General features: G+C 46.7%; 1 protein-coding gene across 1 annotated transcript in view; it reads right to left on the reverse strand.

Annotated features, from left to right (window-relative positions):
* The window catches only part of NKX3-1 (NK3 homeobox 1), a 41,540-nt gene extending 40,818 nt beyond the window's left edge, over positions 1-722 (reverse strand). The window contains exon 1 of the mRNA XM_011968828.1: positions 449-722. Coding sequence (XP_011824218.1) covers positions 449-722 — 274 coding nt within the window. The remainder of the gene's footprint in view (positions 1-448) is intronic.
* Between the last annotated feature and the right edge of the window lie 19,099 nt (positions 723-19,821).

The raw sequence follows: 19,821 nt of genomic DNA on the forward strand, positions 1-19,821 counted from the left end.
TCCACTGCTTTGATTGCCCACACTCTTTTGCAAACGGTTTGGGGGTGGAAAGACACCAGGTGATGGAAGGGAAGGGTGGTGGTGACTGGCACCGCTAAGACACTGCAGAGGGTTTCGCTGTGGAGATGAGAAGATGGAGGTTCTGGGCACTGTGGCTGCGAGTGGGAGCCATGCGTTTGTGGGAATCAGAGGAGCGGATTTGGGAAAAGTGAATCCTTAAGATTCAGGGGCTTAATTTCGTTAGAGGTGTGTGAAGCACGCTGGGTGTCGGGAGACGGTGGGAATGGGGTTCGAGAGGCCTTTTTTTGGACTCCTGAAGTGAGAAAAAATGAAGACAGACTCTCGAACCCAGGAGACAGGAGGCGTATTTTCCCCATGCACCCATGGATCACGCCCCCACCGCCCCCACATTCCCCCCACAGGAGGCAAGACCTGAGCGCTTACTCACGTGGCTCCGCCATCCGTTCCGCGTCCATCTCCAAGACTGCCTCACAGGCACCCCCAGGAGGCTCCGAACCGTCCAGCCTTCTGTCACCGCCGCCGCCACCAGCGTTGTGAACCTCTGACCCTCGCGGCTCTGGGTCCATTCTCAAGTACTGAAAGTTTTCCGGGCTCTTCCGCATCCCCGGATGTGGCGAAGCCGCCGGGCAGCTCCGCTCGCGCTCCAGTCGCAGGATGTCCTTGACCGAGAAGGGCGTGGAGGTGACGGGGCTCAACAGCATCCCGAAGGCGGATGGGGCGGGGCCGAGGAGTGCCTGGTCCCCGTGAGGAGCGGCACCCTGATCTTCCCGTCTTGTTGCTGCAGGCCCCGCAGACAGACCCAAACTCTGGGACAGACGCCCAGCGTCCCACACAGCACCTTCCTCTGGGTCATGCTGGCAGGCCCGGGTCCAGGGCCGGGTGACGAGACCGTAGCCCCCCATTGGTTCTCGCAGAAATCACGTGCTAACCCTGCACCTTCCTCCCCCAGCGCTTTCTTCGCGCGCCCGTCTAATCCTCTCCAGTCCCCAGTCGCCTTCCTGGGAGGTTTGGTTCGTACTGATGGTTCTCAAAGCAAAGAAAACGCGGAGAGACAGCGCTGCGCGGCTAGGATCTTCGTCAATACGGTACTAGCGGGAGCTTCCGAGGTCAACCTAGGGTTCACGGGGACACTCCTAGTGGACATGCGAGGATTGGGGGTGGAGTCCTTGCTGTGCAACCCGATCCGGTCCATCCAGCCTGGTCTTAGCTCAACTCTGCATTCTTATGGCGGAGGAAAGCTAAGATAGAGACAACTGGGACCCGCGGGATTTGAGGTGCGCGCTGGGATCTTACGTGCGCAGAGGCCGGACCGCAGAGTTGAAGTGAGTCATGACCCGCCAGGGCCTATATTGAGATGGAAACCTCTCTCTTTGAACTGAATCCGGGTCTGCTGAGTCCCGACCCGCCACTTCCTAGGAGCAGCGTCTCAGTCCCAGGACCGAGGAATGGGTGTGGGGGTTACATGTCTGGAGCCCTCGGCCTGTTAAAGGGCTCCGCGAATGGTGGGGGAGACGGGAAGGCAATCGCTGCGGCCGGCGCAAAGTGGTCAGAGGCGAGGTGGGGTGGGGTGGGGGGCTCCCGTCGCCCTGGGTGTCCCCACGTTCGTTTTCTTCTTCTGCTTTATCCTCCTTAAAGCGGATTGCCTGGAGCGTGCCAGCTTGTGTGCGCGTATAAATGCGGCGCCCGCCGAAGGGCTGGGAAGATTTGACTCGCATTAGATCTCCAGAAAAGTCCCTCGGTTACAGCGGTCGCCGAGTAAATGGGGCAGTGTGGCCCAAAGGTTACCAATACGGAGACAGCGCCAACAGATCCAGCCCCTGCTGTTACTACTCCTGGATCAGCGAAACGGGATTTGGTGTCAGCAGTTCCAGCACAGAATCGAAGAGGGTTTAAAAATTGTTTTAATCACAATGGGATCTCTTTTGGGGATTTCAGATCAAATGTTTCTTTTTCTTTTTCTTTCCTTCCTTTCTCTCTCTCTCTCTCTCCCTTCCTCCCTCCCTCCCTCCTTCCTTCCTTTTTCTTTTTTTTTTTTTTTTGAGACAGAGTCTCTCTCTGTCTCCCAGGCTGGAGTGCAGTGGCCAGATCATGGCTCGCTGCAGCCTCGACCCAGACTCAGTGATCCTCCTACCTCAGCCTCCTGAGTAGCTGGGACCACAGATGCAGCCACTAAGCCTGGCTATTTATTTATTTATTGCAGAGCCGGGGTTTCACCATGTTGCTTAGGCTGGCCTTGAACTCCTGGGCTCAAGCAGTGTGCCCACCTCGGCCTCCCAAAGTGCTGGGATTACAGGTGTGAGCCACCGCTCAGGCCTCAAATGCTTCTTAAACCTACTTACGTGAATTCAGTGTTACAACAGCTGTTTGAATATGATTATCTCCTGAAATCCAGATAAACCCAACTCATCTCCCCAGACTAATGGGTGCTAAATTGCACACAAATATTTATGCAAAATTTCAGCAAATTTGATCATTCAGCTACCAAGTAATGATTTCTTGTACATAGTAACATTTAATCTTTACATCAAAGCTATACCCAAATGTTTCCTGCTGCTGCTGCTGCTGCTGCTGCTGCTTCTTCTTCTTCTTCTTCTTCTTCTTCTTCTTCTTCTTCTTCTTTCTTCTTCTTCTTCTTCTTCTCCTTCTTCTTCTTCTTTTTGTTCAGCGAGGAGTCTAGATCAGAAAGGTGGCCCAGATAGTTCACCAAATGGCAAGACCAGACTACCCTCTAAACCAAGATAATTAACCCTTTCTTTCTTTCCTTTGGAAATAGACATCCTTTGCTCTTAGAGATCTCAAAATCTTGTGATGACCCATACGTTCATTTGGATTTTTCTTTCCTGATAAAAGTCAATCATGTGCACCTTGGAAAAAGTGAAGAAAAGTTAAAAGTAAATATCCACCCAGAGATAACATTTTCGCGCACCTTCTTCTCTTTATTTTTGCATATATGAGCTCATCGGGTATATCTATTTGTATATGTTTAAATTTACATCATAAGCATGCCCAGTTCATCTTTAGAATTTTTTAAACAAATATAATTTAAAATAGGAATCTAATATTTCATGTTATGGATGGACCATAATAGACTGTGTTTGTGTTTTCAGATAATATCTTTTTTCCATCACTGTAAATAAGACTTTATTTTGTGGCTTTAATTTCCATCCTTATCAATATTTTCTATTATTTTCTCAGGATACATATATAGAAGAAACATCAATGAATCAAAGATTTTAATGCTCATAAGACATGCCATTCATTCCAGGGCTTTCTAGAAAAACAGTATTATCGTATTTTTTCCCTGGAGGTGCAGGCGAGTGCCTAGTCTATGGGTATTTACAATCATCACCGGACACCCACAAGAGACCCTGAATTTAGAATATTTCCGCGGTAGGAGCTCCGCCTCGTCCTTCCAGGGGATACTGACGGCTCACTGGGTTCTTGCCTTCCAAGTGCTGGAGGCGGGAAGTAGCGTGACCCGGGGTAGAAACCTAACGCCAGAAACCTTCCAGCGCCTTATCACTTGGTGGAATTTTCGTGGCAGACAGTCGCGCTCTACCTAAGTCATAGAAGAAAGGACACCTTGAGGGGGGACTTGGCTTCGGAAGCCTCGATTTCAAATCCTAGCCCTACGTCCCCAGCCTTGCCCTTCCTGGCTTGCTGCGAGGATCAGATGAGATTTTTGTACGTGAAAATGCTTTCTAACCCCTCTCGAGTGGTGGAAACATCTCCCTTCGCCCGGAGTCCAGGTCTGCGGAGCAGTTACCCGCCGCTTTGCAAGAGCAGGCTCTCCACCATAGCGAGTCCTTGTTACGGAAAGGGTCGTTTCGGCTCAGGATGCGCGCTCTGGGCGCAAACCTGGGGATAGGAGTCCCTGTCGCGCTCGCCCCACCCTTGCAGGGAGCAAGGCCGTCCTTCTGCAGCACTGCGCCACGCGGCGGGAATTTGCAGTGTCCCGCGTTCAGATTTCAGTTTCTTTGCTCGCTTGGGTCTCGCCCTCTCTCAGTCACCTCTCGGAGGGGCCTGGCGTCCCTCCACCCTCCTCCTCCTTCAGCGCCAGGAGCATTGAAAGCCGCCCGCCCGCCGAGAGTGGAACTGGTACCTGGAATCTCGCCCATTCCGGGTCAATTGGAGGCGCATTAGCGGCTGCTGCCTCACAGGGCAACAGAGGCGCGAGCGACGGGCCACCTGCCTAAGCGCTGGCGCCCAGGAGAGCCGGGCAGGAAACTAGGAGGGGCGGCGAGAGCAGAAAAGTCAGAGTCCAGAGACTCTTTCTTAGGCAGGACTCCGTGCAGCCCCAACAGCGTGGTGCGGGGAGGGGTGTGTGTGTGTGTGTGTGTGTGTGTGTGTGTGTCCCCATTACTCAGGAATGGAGACATCGTGATCACCTCTGTTCTTACGTGAGATGGAGACAGTCATGCTGGGGGTGTGATTGATCCGCTTTGCTTCACTCAGGTCCACAGAGTGTTTTAAGCGCCTACCGTGGGCCGGCTTTGCCCAAGCTCTGGGAATACTGAGAAAATGAGAGGTCACAGCCCTCTTATCCGAACTTGCATTCTTGCATAGAAGACAGACTTTTAAATGATTCCCATGCAGTGTGTTACCTTGCACAATCAGACGGAATTTGTACACTATATTTATTGAGTTTTTAATTTTTCTTTTGAGATGGAGTTTCACTCTTTTGCCAAGGTTGGAGTACAGTGGCATGCTCTCCGCTCACTGCAACCTCCGCCTTTTCAGTTTCAAGCGATTCTCCTGCCTCAGCCTCCCAAGTAGCTGGGATTACAGACGCCCGCCACCACGCCAGGCTAATTTTTGTATTTTTAGTAGAGACGGGGTTTCACCATGTTGGCCAGGCTGGTCTCGAACTCCTGACCTCGTGATCAGCCCGCCTTGACCTCCCAAAGTGCTGGGATTACAGGCGTGAGCCACCGTGCCCGGCCCTGAACCTCTTCTTCTCCATGGTTAACGAAAGTCATTATTTCCTGTTTCTTTCACTCTCCTAAAACGAAGGGATTCCCTCCAGCAGGTACCATACTCAACAGGCAATTCCTGGTTACCTCGCGGCTTACTGGGCCCTGTGGGCCGAGATGAAATCATTCCTCTTTAACCCAAGTGCAGGATCCCCCGTTAGACTAGACTAGACTTGGGCTCTGGGTCTGTTGTCACAGCTGTGTCCCCAAGGCACGTAGTAGGTCTTTAACAAATATTTGTTGGGGACAGGTATCTGTCCTGCTTGATTGGGGATAGTTCCTAGGATACTTTGGGGACTGGCCCAAAGGGTGTCTGGGGATCATCAATGGTGGAAATTTCAGCTTTGCTATGGTCCCTTTTGCTGGGATCCACTTTTTAATACTCTAATAATGTATTTATATTTTTGAGTATTTGAAAAATTAACATGGTTCTCAAAATCAAAATTTTGTAAAAAAATATTCTAAGATATTCCATATTAAGAGACTGGTTGATCACTGGTGCATCCTTTTTCTGCTGCCACAAGGCAAGCGCACCTGCAGCTAATCACCCACCCAAAGTCCCATGGCTGGCACAGCCTCCTCCCCAGAACATGAACTGTTCCCAGCTCTCATTGATTCCTGAAGATACTCTTTTGCCATTAGCTTTTTTTCACTTAACAATATATTCAGCAGTCACATCATATTGGTCCAAAGAGGTCTTCCTTATCGTTTTCTGTAGTTGCCTGGTACTCCATTGCATGAATGTACCAAAGTTTATTCAACCACTGTTCTATGAATGAGTATTTAGAGTTTTCCAGTACTTTAAGTTTGTATGTGTTTTCATATTGTTGGAGGCATGTGTTTAGAGTCAAAAGACAATTGTCAGTTGAATTTGTCAAAAGACAAATTTCTAAGAAATGGGACCATAGGTGAAACATAAATGCATATATAATATTTTTAGGAGTTCTCCTCTCCAGAAAGGTTCTACGGGTTTGCATTCCACCAGTATTGTATGGGAGTGCCTGCTTCCCAGGTAGTCTGGGCAACGGAATGCGTGATCACGCCTCTTAATTCTCACAAATTTGATAGGTGAGAAACAGTATCTCAGTGTTGTTTTTAATTTACATTTCTGTAATTATAAGTGAGGTGCAACATCCTTTTATATGTTTAAGGGATATATACATATGTGTATGTATCTGTATATACACATATGTGTATGTATCTATATATATATATACATGTATAATATACATAAAAATTAAAAACACATAAATATATACACATATATACACAAATGTAAATTGCATCCATCTCCCAATTTCAATTTTTAGGTTTTCTCAATATCAGTTACTTTGCTTATGTGTGCTATGTGTTGAAAATATTTTCTTCCTGTTTGACAATTGTCTTTTGACTTCTTTTATAGTGCTTTTTACCATGCATTTTATAAAATGTAATCATTTTTGTTATCTCTCTTGCTTCTTGATTTGAGTCATGGTGAGAAGACCTTTCTTTTCCTACACTGAGGTTAAAAAGGAGTTCACCCACTTTTTATTCTAGTACTTGTTATAATTTCTTTGCTTACATTCGAGTGTATTCGAGTGTATGGTGTGAATTAAGGATCTGATATGATCTTTTCCTGAATTGCTGTGCTGAGGCCGTTTTGACGGTTTGCCCGCCATCACTTTCAGAGGCGCTCCCCGCGAACCCCGAAAATCTGTGCAAAATTCTCAGGGTTAGGGGAATTTCCGAGCATGGGTGGAACGGAAAGTGAAGCGGGCCAAGAGATTTCTTGCATTACATGTTTAGAAAAACCAACCAGTTAAAGAAAATAAAAATCTGCTGGTATGTAACCGCTAGGTGGGCTTCTCCATTTCTCTGCGTCACCCTCCCCGAGCCGGCCTCCCAGCTTCTCGGCTTTGGGTGGCGGAGACCGTTTAGTTCTGGGACGGACCGTGGGGCTGACTCCGGGGGGTCGCGGGAGCCGAGCCGCCTCCGCGCGCGTTTCATTCCTCCAGCATGGAAAAGAAGACCCTCAGCGGCCAGAGAGGCGGCGGGTCCTTCCCCGGATGGCGGATTCAGGGAGCCGCAGGCGGGGACGCTGCTGGGCGAAGCTTATCTGCGCCGCGCTCGCCAGCTCCGTTTCAATTAACATTCCAGTGCCGCCGCCTGCCGCGAGAGCGGAGTCCGCACCAGGCCCTGGAAAAATAAACTCCAGGCCCAGCGGCTGTGCATGCATCTGTGTGTGCATGTGTGTGTGTGTGTCTGTAGGGCCGACAGAGTCCCAGATCAGCGCAGCCCAGAACTGCCCATCCCCGCGTCGCCTTTCCCTGCCCGGTGGAGCCTGAGCCGGGCTGCAGCTCTCAGTCCCACTGCGCGGCAGGACTGCAGCTGCTCTTTTAATAACTGGCAGTCGGCGGTCTTGCTGAGCCCTACAGCATCCCCAAAGCATGGTGTCCGATGGAACACGTGGCTGCGTCCCCAAACCCCGAGAGGGGAGTTGCACACACATTGCTGACCTTGAGGGTCAGACAGACCCTTTCTCATCTAGTTTTTAGCATCAGATGTAACCTCAGCTTGGGCTTGTATGATCTCATCGATGTCCCTTTGAGATAAGCAGGGCAGACGTCCTTCTCTCCAGCCAGGGATGGTATGGTGAGGCTCAGAGGAGTCCCTTAACTTGTTTATAGCCGCTGGCCAGCCGCTCGCCTAGGGAGGGGGACATGACAGGTATACTATTCATGGCTTCCCGGGGCGGGCGGGGGAGGCGGGGAGGAATAATAGCCTTAGGAGATATACCTAATGTAAATGACGAGTTAATGGGTGCAGCACACCAACATGGCACATGTATACATATGTTACAAACCTGCACGTTGTGCACATGTACCCTAGAAGTTAAAGTATAACAAAAAAGAAACAAAAACAAACAAACAAAAAAGAAGTTACCAACCTGCACATTGCTATAAATAAGTTTCTATATCGTTATTGTTATTCTCTACAAATGTAAAATATGTCTACACCTCTCCTTGTGCCCACTGAATATAGGGCCACCCACCCCCTCCACTGGCTGTATAAGTGGGAGATGTCCACAGTGAACAACATTCTAAATGGAATCTTTCTACAAAAAAAAAAAAAAAGTAAAAAGAAAGGCCATTTAAACAAACAAACAAACCGAAACCCTTGTTGATTTCTTACTTCAACATAATTACAAGTTCCCAAGGATTGTTCCTGAATTCACCCTCCAGGGGCCTCCTGTGACTTGCTAGAATCAGCCCAGGCTTCTGAACTTGTTTTTCTAATTAAAAGCTATTTTTGGGGTATAATACAGATAAACTAGTTGTGCTTGTGAGTTTAACTTTTAAAAGACCTTTTAAGCACGCTCTTTAGAAAAAGGAGAAACCTGCTAAGGTGAGGTGGGTCAGGCCAAACTAGAAGCAGTTCTAAGTGTTAAGAGCAGCTGTGAAGCGGGCGTCCCAGTTAAATACCATCCGGCCAGGCGCCGTGGCTCATGCCTGTAATCCTAGCACTTTGGGAGACTGAGGATCATGAGGTCTGGAGATCGGGACCATCCTGGCTAACACGGTGAAACCCCATTTCAACTACCGTCTCTACTAAAAATACAAAAAATTAGCCAGGCCTGGTGGCAGGTGCCTGTAGTCCCAGCTGTTCGGGAGGCTGAGGCAGGAGAATTGCTTGAACCTGGAAGGCGGAGGTTGCAGTGAGCTGAGATCGCACCCCTGCACTCCAGCTTGGGCACCAGAGTGAAACTCTTGTCTCAAAAAACAAAAAACAAAAGAAACAAAGCAAAAAAAAACCAAAAAAACAAAAACAAAAAAAACCCCTCTATCCCAGCTTCTGGGGCCCATAACTGAATGGAGGTGTGAATGAGGTGACATGCCATCCTTCAGATGTATTTTGCCTCTGCACAGCACTCTTTAAAATTTGTTTTTAAAATTTTACTTTAAGTTCTGGGATACATGTGTAGAACGTGCAGATTTGTTACATAGGTATACATATGCCATGGTGGTTTGCTGCACCTATCAACCCATCATCTAGGTATTAGGCCCGGAACACACTAGGTATTTGTCCTAATGCTCTCCCTCCTCTTGCCCCCCACGCCATGACAGGCCCCCGTGCATGATGTTCCTCTCCCTGTGTCCATGTGTTCTCATTGTTCAACTCCCACTTATGAGTGAGGGCATGCGGTGTTTGGTTTTCTGTTCCTGTTTTAGTTTGCTGAGAATGATGGTTTCCAGCTTCATCCATGTCCCTGCAAAGGACATGAACTCATCCTTTTTTATGGCTGCATAGTATTCCATGGTGTATATGCGCCACATTTTCTTTATCCATTCTGTCATTGATGCACAGCACTCTTTGAGTCCTAAGGTACTCATAGTCTGATGATCTATTGCCCCCTAAGGCAACAACCGTCAGACTATGTCCCTAGCCATCTGTGGGATCACCCAGCCCTGGAGGGTGCCTTGCATGGAAGGAACTTAATTTGTAGTATGGCCACAGGCTTCCATGTTCCTTAATCCTGGAAGGATGCCAGAGAAAGTGGAAACTCTCCTGAGATCTTCCCCCAATGCCCAGGGAACTTGTGGATACTTCCCGGCATGTGAGTTACTGTGCAGGGGGAGTGGAGGGGAAACCCAGGGCCTGGGGAGCTGCTGCAGCACAGTCCATTACTCTTTCCCCAGTGGCCACTCTCCAAACATGAATAGCAGTGGTGGGATGGGGAGTGCAGTGGGGAGCAACTACATGGATAAAGATGGAGCAGAAAGCCACAGCAGCATGCTGATGTTTGGTGCCATGTAGATAAATTATTCTGATAACCAAGTGTGTGCTTCCCTTTCTACCTCCTCCCCAGACAGTCTGACGCTGGGTAGAAATATTAGAGAGCAGGATGGGTCATTTGTAAGCGACCAAGTGAAGATTTTTTTTTTTTTTTTTTTTTTTTTTTTTTTTTTTTTTTTTAGCAGGTCCATTTTACATAAAAGAATTAGGCCCAGAAGACTCTCACTGTGCCAGAGCTGCTCATCCAACTTTCTTTGGCAGGACTCCTCCCTCCAGGCTGCCTTGCTTGCCTGGAGCAGGGTTGGAGTGGACCTGTGGCCAGAAGACCCTGGGTATGCTTGGGGTAGGTGAAGGATGGAAGGGGAATACATTTACCCTAAAAGAAGCTGCTAATTCATTACCCATTCCTAGCAATTTGAGAGATTGCAGAACAGAAATTATAAGAAAAAGTTATAGAATATTTGACTCTGAACTGTCATGCCGACTGTCAAATAGTCACATCTTCAAAATTTTACTTTCTGTTTCCTTTTGATCCCTCTGAGAGTCTGGGAATAGAGATAGGAAGGGAGGAGCTGAAATTGTGTTAAAATACACAGGAGAGAGTGTCAAACCAAGTTTATGCAGAGAATAAAGCTGCCGGTCCTAACAATAATTGTTATTTCCTGTCTTATTCCAGGAGGGACTCTTTATCAAAAGCTAATATTTGGCTATTAATTTATCCAACTCTAGGCATTATCAACCACCCCTTCATTTTTACAGACAGGGCCAGAGAAATTGAATAATGTAATTGACAGCACATGCTTCCAAGCAGAGGATCAGGGCCTCTATTATGCTGGGAATGCCACATTCCTCCCTGGGTCTCCTAGGCATGAGTTAGGTGTCTGTGGGATATCAGCTTTTGGCATTCTCCCCCCGCCCAGCCTTCTTACCTACTGCCTTTCTGCCAAGTAGCTTTAAATAAACATGGTTGGTTTAATTATAAATGATTTATTAAAATTCACAGCATTGCTTTTCCATTTTGAAGGGAGAGGTGGACTAAATATTAATAGTAGCTAGTACTCATTCTGTGCTTACCAGGCGCTGTGCTTTCTGTGGATGTTTCTCATGTGTTTGTACAATTCTCCACCCGTAGCATTATCTTTTCTGCCAGATGTCCTCATAGCCCCTTCAGGTCTTTGCTTAGGTCAGCTTGATTTCTGCCTTTAGGAGCTTACACTGGGGAGGGAGGAACAGGAAATAAACAAGAAGTATAACACATGGGTAAACTGCATAGCAAGTTAGAAGGTAATGTAAGATAAGTGGCAAGGGGGATCAGGGATGTGTGTGTGCCATGCATGTGTGTTGCACAAAGGAGAGCAATTGCAATTTTAAGAAGAAATATTAGGAATAGGCCTTTTTGAGAGGGTGCCGCTTGAGCAAGGACCCAAGGGAGGTCAGGGAAGGAGCCATGTGGGAGTCTGGAGGGAGTGTGCAAAGGCCCAAAAGTGGGCTCACACTTGGTATGTTTGAGAATCAATGTGCTGAGAATAGATGGAGTGGAGTGAATGAGGGGAAGGGGGAAAGGGGATAGAGGAGATGAGGTAAGAGAGGTAAGGGGGCCTTGATGGGCTAGTGAATATCTTTGGCTTTTACTTTTGAGGCAAAGTCAGAACATGGGAAAGTTTTGAGTAGAAGAGTGTATAATACATAATGTGACTTAAGATTGTGAAAGCCCTCCTTGGGTTCTGTGTTAGAACAGGTTACAGGAGAACAGAGGTGGAAGGAGGGAAACTTGTTCAGAGGCCATTGCAATAATCTAGACAGCGGACCCAGGTAGAAGCAGTGGAGGTAGTGAAAAGTGGTCAGATTCAGAGGATATTCTGAAGGGTGAGGAAACAAGCTTTCCAGACAGATTGGATGTGGACAGTAAGACACAATGATGAGTCAAGGATGATTCTAAGTTTTTTGGCTTGAGCAAATGGATAGGTGGAGTTGCCATCAGTTGCGAAGGGAAAGGCCACAGGCAGAAGAAGTTTTGGGAAGACCAAATGTTCAGTTTTAAAATTTGAGCTGATTATGAGATACCAGGTAGAGATCTCCATTAATACTTAGAGTCAGGCATTCAGGAGACAGGCCTAGGCTAAGAATATATATTGGAGAGTAATTGGCATGTGGATGATATTTAAAGCCATTATCCCAGATGAGATCACCAAGAAAATGAGTGTAAATAGAGAAGAAAAGAAGTCCAAAACCAAATTCTCAGGCAGCCCAAAAGTTAAGAGGTTGGGGGATAGGAGAAATTCACAGACCAACTCTTCTGAACTCTGCAAAAAAGGTCAATGTTATTATTATTTTCTTTAAATGTGCTGAGCTGATCTAGATTAAAAGAAACCAAAGAGTGATCACCACCAAATACATTTTGTGAACCTGGACTGGATACTGACTAAGAAGAAGCTACAAGAAACAAACGCTTTTCGGACAATTGGAGAAATCTGAGTAGATATTAGATGCTATCATATTAATGTTAATTTTCTTAGCTGTAGTAGTAATACAGTGGTTCTGTTGAAAGTCATGGCATACGCAACTTTCAGATGGCTCAACAAATACACATGGAGAGAGAACAAATGTGGTGAACTGGCAATAGCTGGTGAATAGTTAGGGGAATAGTGGGGTGAGGGAAATAGGAGTGGGTATTCATTGCCCTGTTCTTTCAATTTTCCTATAGTATGAAAATTAAAAAAAAAACTGTCAGAGAAAAAAAGGTCGGGAGAACCAGTATAGGAGACTCTAGAGAAGGGCAGAACAACCAGAGAGGGCAATAGGTGTCCTGGAAGCCAAGTGAAGGAAGCGTATAAAGCAGGAGGGAATAAAATACATGTGAAATGCAAGGCCGGGCACAGTGGCTCACACCTGTAATCCCAGTACTTTGGGAGGCCACGGCAGGCCCATCTTTTGAGGTCAGGAGTTTGAGACCAGCCTGGAAAACATGGTGAAACCCTGTCTCTACTAAAAATGCAAAAATCAACCGAGTGTGGTGGTGTGCACCTCTAGTCCCAGCTACTTAGGAAGCTGAGGCACAAGAATCGCTTGAACCCGGGAGGCAAAGGCTGCAGTGAGTTGAGATGGCGCCACTGCTCTTCAGCCTGGGGGCAGCGTGAGAAAAAAAAAAAATCCATGTAAAATGCTACTGGTAGGTGAAGTAAGAGGACCTAGAAATGAACCTTGAATTTAAAAACAGAGTTAATGGTGACCTTGGCAAGGTGGCTGGGCAGGCGGGTGGGTGACAGTCACCTCTGCTGGCTAAACCCAAAGGATGGGCATGCTGATTCAGAGCCCGGGCCTCCAGAAGCCAGGAATGCATGTGTGTGTGGTCACTCATCTTTGTGTAGGATGAGTCACGATGAGTGAACTGGGCGGCTGTACCGGGCAGGAGGGCGACCCAGGGGCTCTGCCTTGGCTCTCCAGTTTGGCAACACAGATTGACTTTTCTCTGGCAGCGCTCAGGGGTGGTTCAAAGAAACCTCTGAGTACAGTAGCTGGGATTGGCTTTTATTTGACAGGGAGTACATTAATTCAAATGGAGAAGGTTGCATAGAAAAACCAAAATAACTAGAACAAAGCATACATTTATTAAGCAAATTCCAGTCTTCTCCAGGCAGAAAAACAGCAGAGGTTTCTTCTCCTTCCCTCCCTTCCTCCCTTTCTCTCTCTCTGTCTCTCTCTCTCTCTCTCTCTCCCTCTCTCTCTGTGTCTCTCTCTCTCTCCTGCCTGAATTACCCCAGTAGTTGCCTCAATTCAGAGTTTTCTAGGGATATAGACCTTGCCTCAGGGTTGATTGCACAGAAACCAGCCTTGATGACAGGTCTGCCCTCACCCCAAGGAGCCAAAGTAGTTTTGAAAATGTCGTGAATCAATCTCAATCTCTCTTTTTTCTCGATCACTCTCCTTCTTCCTTTATTCAAAGACACTAGATTCCTAAAGTAGCACGCATTCATCAAACACAAAGAAAAATTTAGAAAAACACAAAGAAAATAAAAATCTCCTAATCCCGTTACCTAGAAAAAATTTTTTGTTATCATCCATTTGCTTATTTTTTGTATATGTATATAATTAATTCCTTTTAAATAAATAAGGATTAGATATGTGGCTTTCTGCTTTCCCCCCTTAACAATATAACAATGTATTATAGAAATTGTGCATGTCATCAAACATTCTTCTATAACATAATTTTGAGTAATTATATTTTATCCTGTGGATCCATAGATTTTTTTTTTTTTTTTTTTTGAGATGGAGTCTTGCTCTGTCGCCCAGGCTGGGAGGGCAGTGGTGCAACCTTGGCTCACTGCAACCTCTGCCTCTCGGGTTCAAGCAATTCTCCTGCGTTAGCCTCCCAAGTAGCTGGGATTCCAGGTGCCCGCCACCATGCCTGGCTAATTTTATATTATTGGTAGAGACTGGGTTTCACCATGTTGGCCAGGCTGGTCTCAAACTCCTGACCTCAGGTGATCTGCCTGGTCCGGCCTCCCAAAATGCTGGGATAACAGATGTGAGCCACTGCACCCAGTGGATCTATAGAATTTTAACGTTAGAGTTATTTTGTGGGATATTTAGGTTTCTTACAGATCACTTTTATAAGTAACATTTCTATTGCCAAAAGACATAAAATTGTACCAAATTTGTGATAGATGTAATTGACTTTTAGTTGCCATTCCTGAATTGGGGGAGCCTCCATTCTACAAAATATCTGGAGAGTTGCACTGGGCAGTGTTCGAACAGTGAGTTTTGGAAGGTGGGAACAAGGAAACAAAACAATAAAAAAGAAGCTGATTGGTTAGTATCAGTTTACTTTTTTGTAAGGGTTAAAGCAGAGGGGACTTCCTGATTATCCTGACTTGAGTAGACTGGAATCTCTTGTTTTTAGGGAAAAAAAGTGGCCGTTTTGAAATCTGTCTGCTTTCATAAAATTTCAGTTTGATTTTGTGGCATTTAGCATGAGTGACTCCATTTTGGCTGGTCTGGTCTGTTGGAGCCTGGTGCAAGAGCTCAGTCTGAAACAATGGCCTCCCACAGTGTTGTTCATCACCATAAACTTTCCTGCAAAAAATATTTTTCTCAGGTTGTTTTTCCTTGGTATAAAGTGGGGGAGAGGGAGGAGGATGGAGGGCATCAGTTCTTCCAGAAAGGTGGCCTGTGGTGGCAGAACCTACTAGAAAAGTGGACACCACTCAGAGAGTCTCAAGTGATGCCTCTGGGTGTAGTCTCAGCCCCTCTGTGCCCAGCTGGGCCTTGGCGCCTAGCAGGATCCATTCACAACCACTTCTTCTCTGGGTGGGGGTGGGGTGGGGGCTCCTCCCAGTCTCCTAGGAGACCTCCGTTTCTAGAGAAAGTGATCCCACCAGGAGAAGCCAAGGGATCAGGAGGTGACAGGGGTGGAGGGGTGGTGGTGGATGTTGAATGGGCCCAGTTCCTGGTTCCCAGAGTTCCCTGGCTCAGAAATGGCTGTTGGAGCTTGGAGAAGGGCTCATGTTGGGCAACCCACTGTTGGGCACAGCCTGCAGCCAGCGCAGGGTTGTGAGGGCTTTCTGGTATTTTTGCAAGTTGCCTTGGGGATGTAAGGGGCAAACGTGGAGCACATCTGCATCATTTGGCTTTGAGATGGTTGCACAGTAGCAGACATGAATTTTTCTTGGCTGCCTGCAGCTTCCCCCACTTCGGGCTGCCTGGGGCCAAGAAAACCCAGTGGTTACAGAGGCCACGACCAGAATCTTGAGGATATTTGTCTTGCATCGCAGGAGAATGTCTTGGAGGTAGAATTTTAAGGCACCGACTCAAAACCCCAATGTCCCTAAAAGTGAAAAGCAAATGGTTAAAGCTTCTTTAAAAATGAGGCCAGGTGCAGTGGCCCACACCTGTAATCCCAGCACTTTGGGAGGCCGAGGTGGGTGAATCACCTGAGGTCGGGAGTTCGAGACCAGCCTGACCAACATGGAGAAACCTTGTCTCTACTAAAAATACAAAATTGGCCAGGCATGATGGCACATGCCTGTAATCCCAGCTACTCAGGAGGTTGAGGCAGCAGAATCGCTTGAACCAGGGAGGCGGAGGTTGTAGTAAGCCGAGATTGCGCCATTGCACTCCAGCCTGGGCAACAAGAGCAAAACTCTGTCTAAAAAAAAAAAAAAAAGAAAAGACTTGGAAGAATATTTTCATGACTTCGGGGTAGGGGGTAGATTTCTTATAATACATATAACTATGTAGGAAAAGACTGGCAAATGAGACTACATTTTGGTCATCAAAAACCATCAGTACTCTACTAAAAAGGCGAACCAGAGAGATTTTTGCAGCATATCATGGCAAAGAGCTGGTATCCAGAATATGGACCAATCTCTTCCGAATCAATAAGAATTTAAAAAATGGACAAACAACTTTTTTTTTTCCCCAGAAGGAAGAAATCTAAACAGGCAATAAGGCATAAAAAGGGGCATTCATCAACAGGTTAAATTGGCCGAAAGTTTAAAGCTTGACCACAGGAGGCGTGGGCTAGGATGTGGAGCCAGAGAAATGTCCATACACTGTGAGTGGGAGTGAAAACTGAAAGTCTGCATGACAGTGTCTAACAAGGTTGGAGGTTCAATTATTCTATGACCCAGCAATTCCGCTTGTGCAAATAAACCCCACTGAAGTATGTGAACACCTGCACTGAGACGCTTACATTAATGTTCATGGTGGCACTGTTTTCAATAGCTCCAAAATGGAAATAATTCAAGTGTTCACCCATAGTAAAACTGGATAAAAGAAAGTATGTTATAGTATAGAATGACACAGAATAATATGTATGAAATGCTAAGTAAATAAGTAGTATGAAATACTCTACAACAACAAAAGTAAGTGAAGTACAGATACACACAACAAGGATGAATCTTTCTTTCTTTCTTCCTTTTTTTTGAGACAGGGTTTTGCACTGTTGCCCATGCTGGAGTGCAGTGGCACAATCAGAGTTCCTTGCATCTTTTATCTGGGTTTAAACAATCCTCCCTCCTCAGTCTCTTGAGTAGCTGGGACTAAAGGCATGCACCACGCACGCCTGGCTAATTTTAAAATTATTTTCAAATGGAGACGGGGTCTCACTATATTACCCAGGCTGATCTTAAACTCCTGAGCTCAAGAGATCCTCCCGCTTCAGCCTTGAAAAGAGCTGGGATTACAGGTGGGAGCCACCATACCCGGCCCCAGGGGTGAATCTTAAGGACAAAATATTGAGCAAAATAAGCCAGATACAAAACACACACTAAATGATTTCATTTACTTCAAGTCTTAAAAGCAGGCAAAATTACTGTATATTCTAGAGGCATACTTAGGTAATGCAACTACTAAAAAGAAAAGGAATGAATTCCATAAAAGTAAGGGTGGTGATGACTACTAAGGAGGAGGGAGAGAGAGAAGTTTGTGAGCCAGAAGAGGCTTGTGAGAGTTTCCAGGGTATGCTGATCTGGGTGGGTGCTGTCTTACTGTTGGTTTTACAATTCATTAGCTTCAACATTTATGTTTTATACATTTTTTCGTGTGTGTGTTTGCTATATTTTGTATGCCTCCTCCCAGTTAAAATAGGGAGAGAGATTATCTGAGGCAGAGATTGGGGGAACCCTTATTATTTTCTGATTAAAGAATGGAGGAGTGGAAGGATAAAGTTTTGCTGTTTTCAGCTATGCACACAAAGTGAAACTATGTTAGTGAAACATAAAGTGAAACTATGTTAAGACATTGTGGACGTTACATTCTTTCCTAGTAGATTCTTCAAGGGCCAATTTAGTCCTGTAGTAGAGATAATTGATTTATCTTTACTTAAATGTAACGAACATAACAAGGCTTAGCCTGAAAGTGTCTCCATCTTTTGAAAGCAGCCTGCAGTCATCATCTTTGCATTGACGAAATGAATCATTGCTGGTGTTATAGTATCTATGTCCTTATTATAATTATTTTTACTTAACAAAACTTTTCTCCACAAATAGAGCAGACACTTCAAATAAGTCATTATTCCCAGTCAGGTGTGTTCCGAGTTAACAAAAGCCAGCTGCCCACCAGGGTTTCAGCCTCTGACTGGGAGGAACCCTGAGGTGGAGGCTCCCAAAGCCCCGCCCCCTTCCCTATTCTCAGCAGAACCAGGCAGAAAGCGGGGCAGGTAAGGAAGCTGTTCACTCCTACGTATATTACTGGGAATGTATGGACCAACTGGGGAAGGATTTCATGGCAAAATTAGGGAAACGAGGGGAATTAGAAAGTGTAGATGGCGGCTGGGGTGTGGTGGCTCACGCCTGTAATTCCAGCACTTTGGGAGGCTGAGGTGGGCGGGTCACTTGAGCTGAGGAGTTTGAGACCAGCTTGGACAACAGAGAGCGACCGGATTTCTACAACAAACAAACAAACAAACAAACAAACAAAACAACAAAAAAACCCAAAATTAGCCAGACACGGTGGTGCCCGCCTGTAGTCCCAGTTATTTAGGAGGCTGAGGCAGAGGATCGCTTGAGCCCAGGAGGCTGAAACTGCAGTGAGCCCTGACTATGCCACTGCACTCCAGTCTGGGCGACAGAGTAAGACCCTGTCTTAAAAAAAATAAAATAAAAAGTGTAGAGGATGGGTTTGCAGGCAAGTGAGAACTTGCTGGATGATTTGATTTTTAAACTGTAAAGTGATAAGCGGTGATTGTCTCAGCAGAATTATTTGTGTAAGATTTACTTGTATGTTGCATTTTCTCATTAGAGGTTTCTCTTATCATTTTAATAAGAATAGCCATTCGTTTAGCTATCTATTTTGAAATATACACCTTGAATTTTACATTGAAACAGACACAAATACTCCGTAGAAAAATAACCTGTTCACTTTCTAAATCTTAGAGAACTTTGTTTTTTAACCCTTGATGATAAGAATGTTTACGTGGTGCCAGGCCCTGTTCTAGTCCTTTATGGATATGAACTCGTTTAATCCTCGCCCAGATGGTTTGAGCTGAGTACCCCTTATTGCAGCGGGGATACTAAGACTGGGACAACAAAAGCACGTCACTGATTTGAAGTTGGGCGGCGGGTTTCAGAGGCTGAGTTCTTAACACCAGAGCCCTTCCTTGTAGCCACCGCGCCCGGCTGCATCCTCCACCCGGCAGGTTTGTAGAAACAGGAGATACCGAGAAGTTAGGGTGGCCCAGGTCTGGCCTTAGATCTGCGGAGGGGCGAGTGCAGATTGCGCGATGGCGAGGTTCCTGCGACAAGGCGAACAACAAGGACGCGAGCTATCTGGAACGACAAAACAAACTCTGGGACGGCTTTGACACCGCGGTCACCTCCTAGGAGCTTCTTGGAAGGACGCGGCTGTGGTGCCTGCTCTCCCCGTGGCCCCGCTTACTTTTGGACTCTGTCCGGATAGGGCTGGGGTCCGGGTCCGCCTCCGCCGTCAGTTTCTCTCTGCTTCCCGCTGGGTGGCGCCGCAGGGGGTGGGGTTGTTTTCGTTTGGCCACGGGGACGTCCTTGTCATTCCAACAGCCTCCCGGTGTGGCCTAAACACCCTGGGCCACCCGACACCTCCCGCTGTTGACGGCGCGGGGCCGCCGGCGCCAGGGCGGGTGGTGGAGCTCGGGGCGGGCCGGGGACCGCAAGAGGAGCCAGGGCGGGCGGCGACCCCGGGCCGGGCAGGGGCGGCGCAAGAAGTCCACACAGAGCAGTGAGAAGACCAGGGGCCCTCCCATTCTTCCCGGACGCCGAGGAGCCAAGCCGGCAGGGACTGCGCGCCCACCCTGGGCACTTTACCTGCATGGTGGCCAAGACCCTTCGTCCCGACCCTACTCCTGTTTTCCTCTCGCACTCCACTTTCCTCCGTACTGTTAATGTTATTTACTTAATAGCTTATGTTGATTTTACTAACTTTTAGAAAATGTAAAACAAAATATTTATTTTAACTTAAATCTAGATAATAGTATCCGTAAAAGCATAGTATCGTATGCTTTAACGGATACTGTTATTGCAGTATAACTATAACTTGCAAAACTGTTTCTTCTCCTCGTCTTTCACGCTGGCTGTGACCTGCA

The sequence above is a fragment of the Mandrillus leucophaeus genome, unplaced genomic scaffold (genome assembly GCF_000951045.1).
Source record: "Mandrillus leucophaeus isolate KB7577 unplaced genomic scaffold, Mleu.le_1.0 Scaffold86, whole genome shotgun sequence".
Taxonomy (NCBI): domain Eukaryota; kingdom Metazoa; phylum Chordata; class Mammalia; order Primates; family Cercopithecidae; genus Mandrillus; species Mandrillus leucophaeus.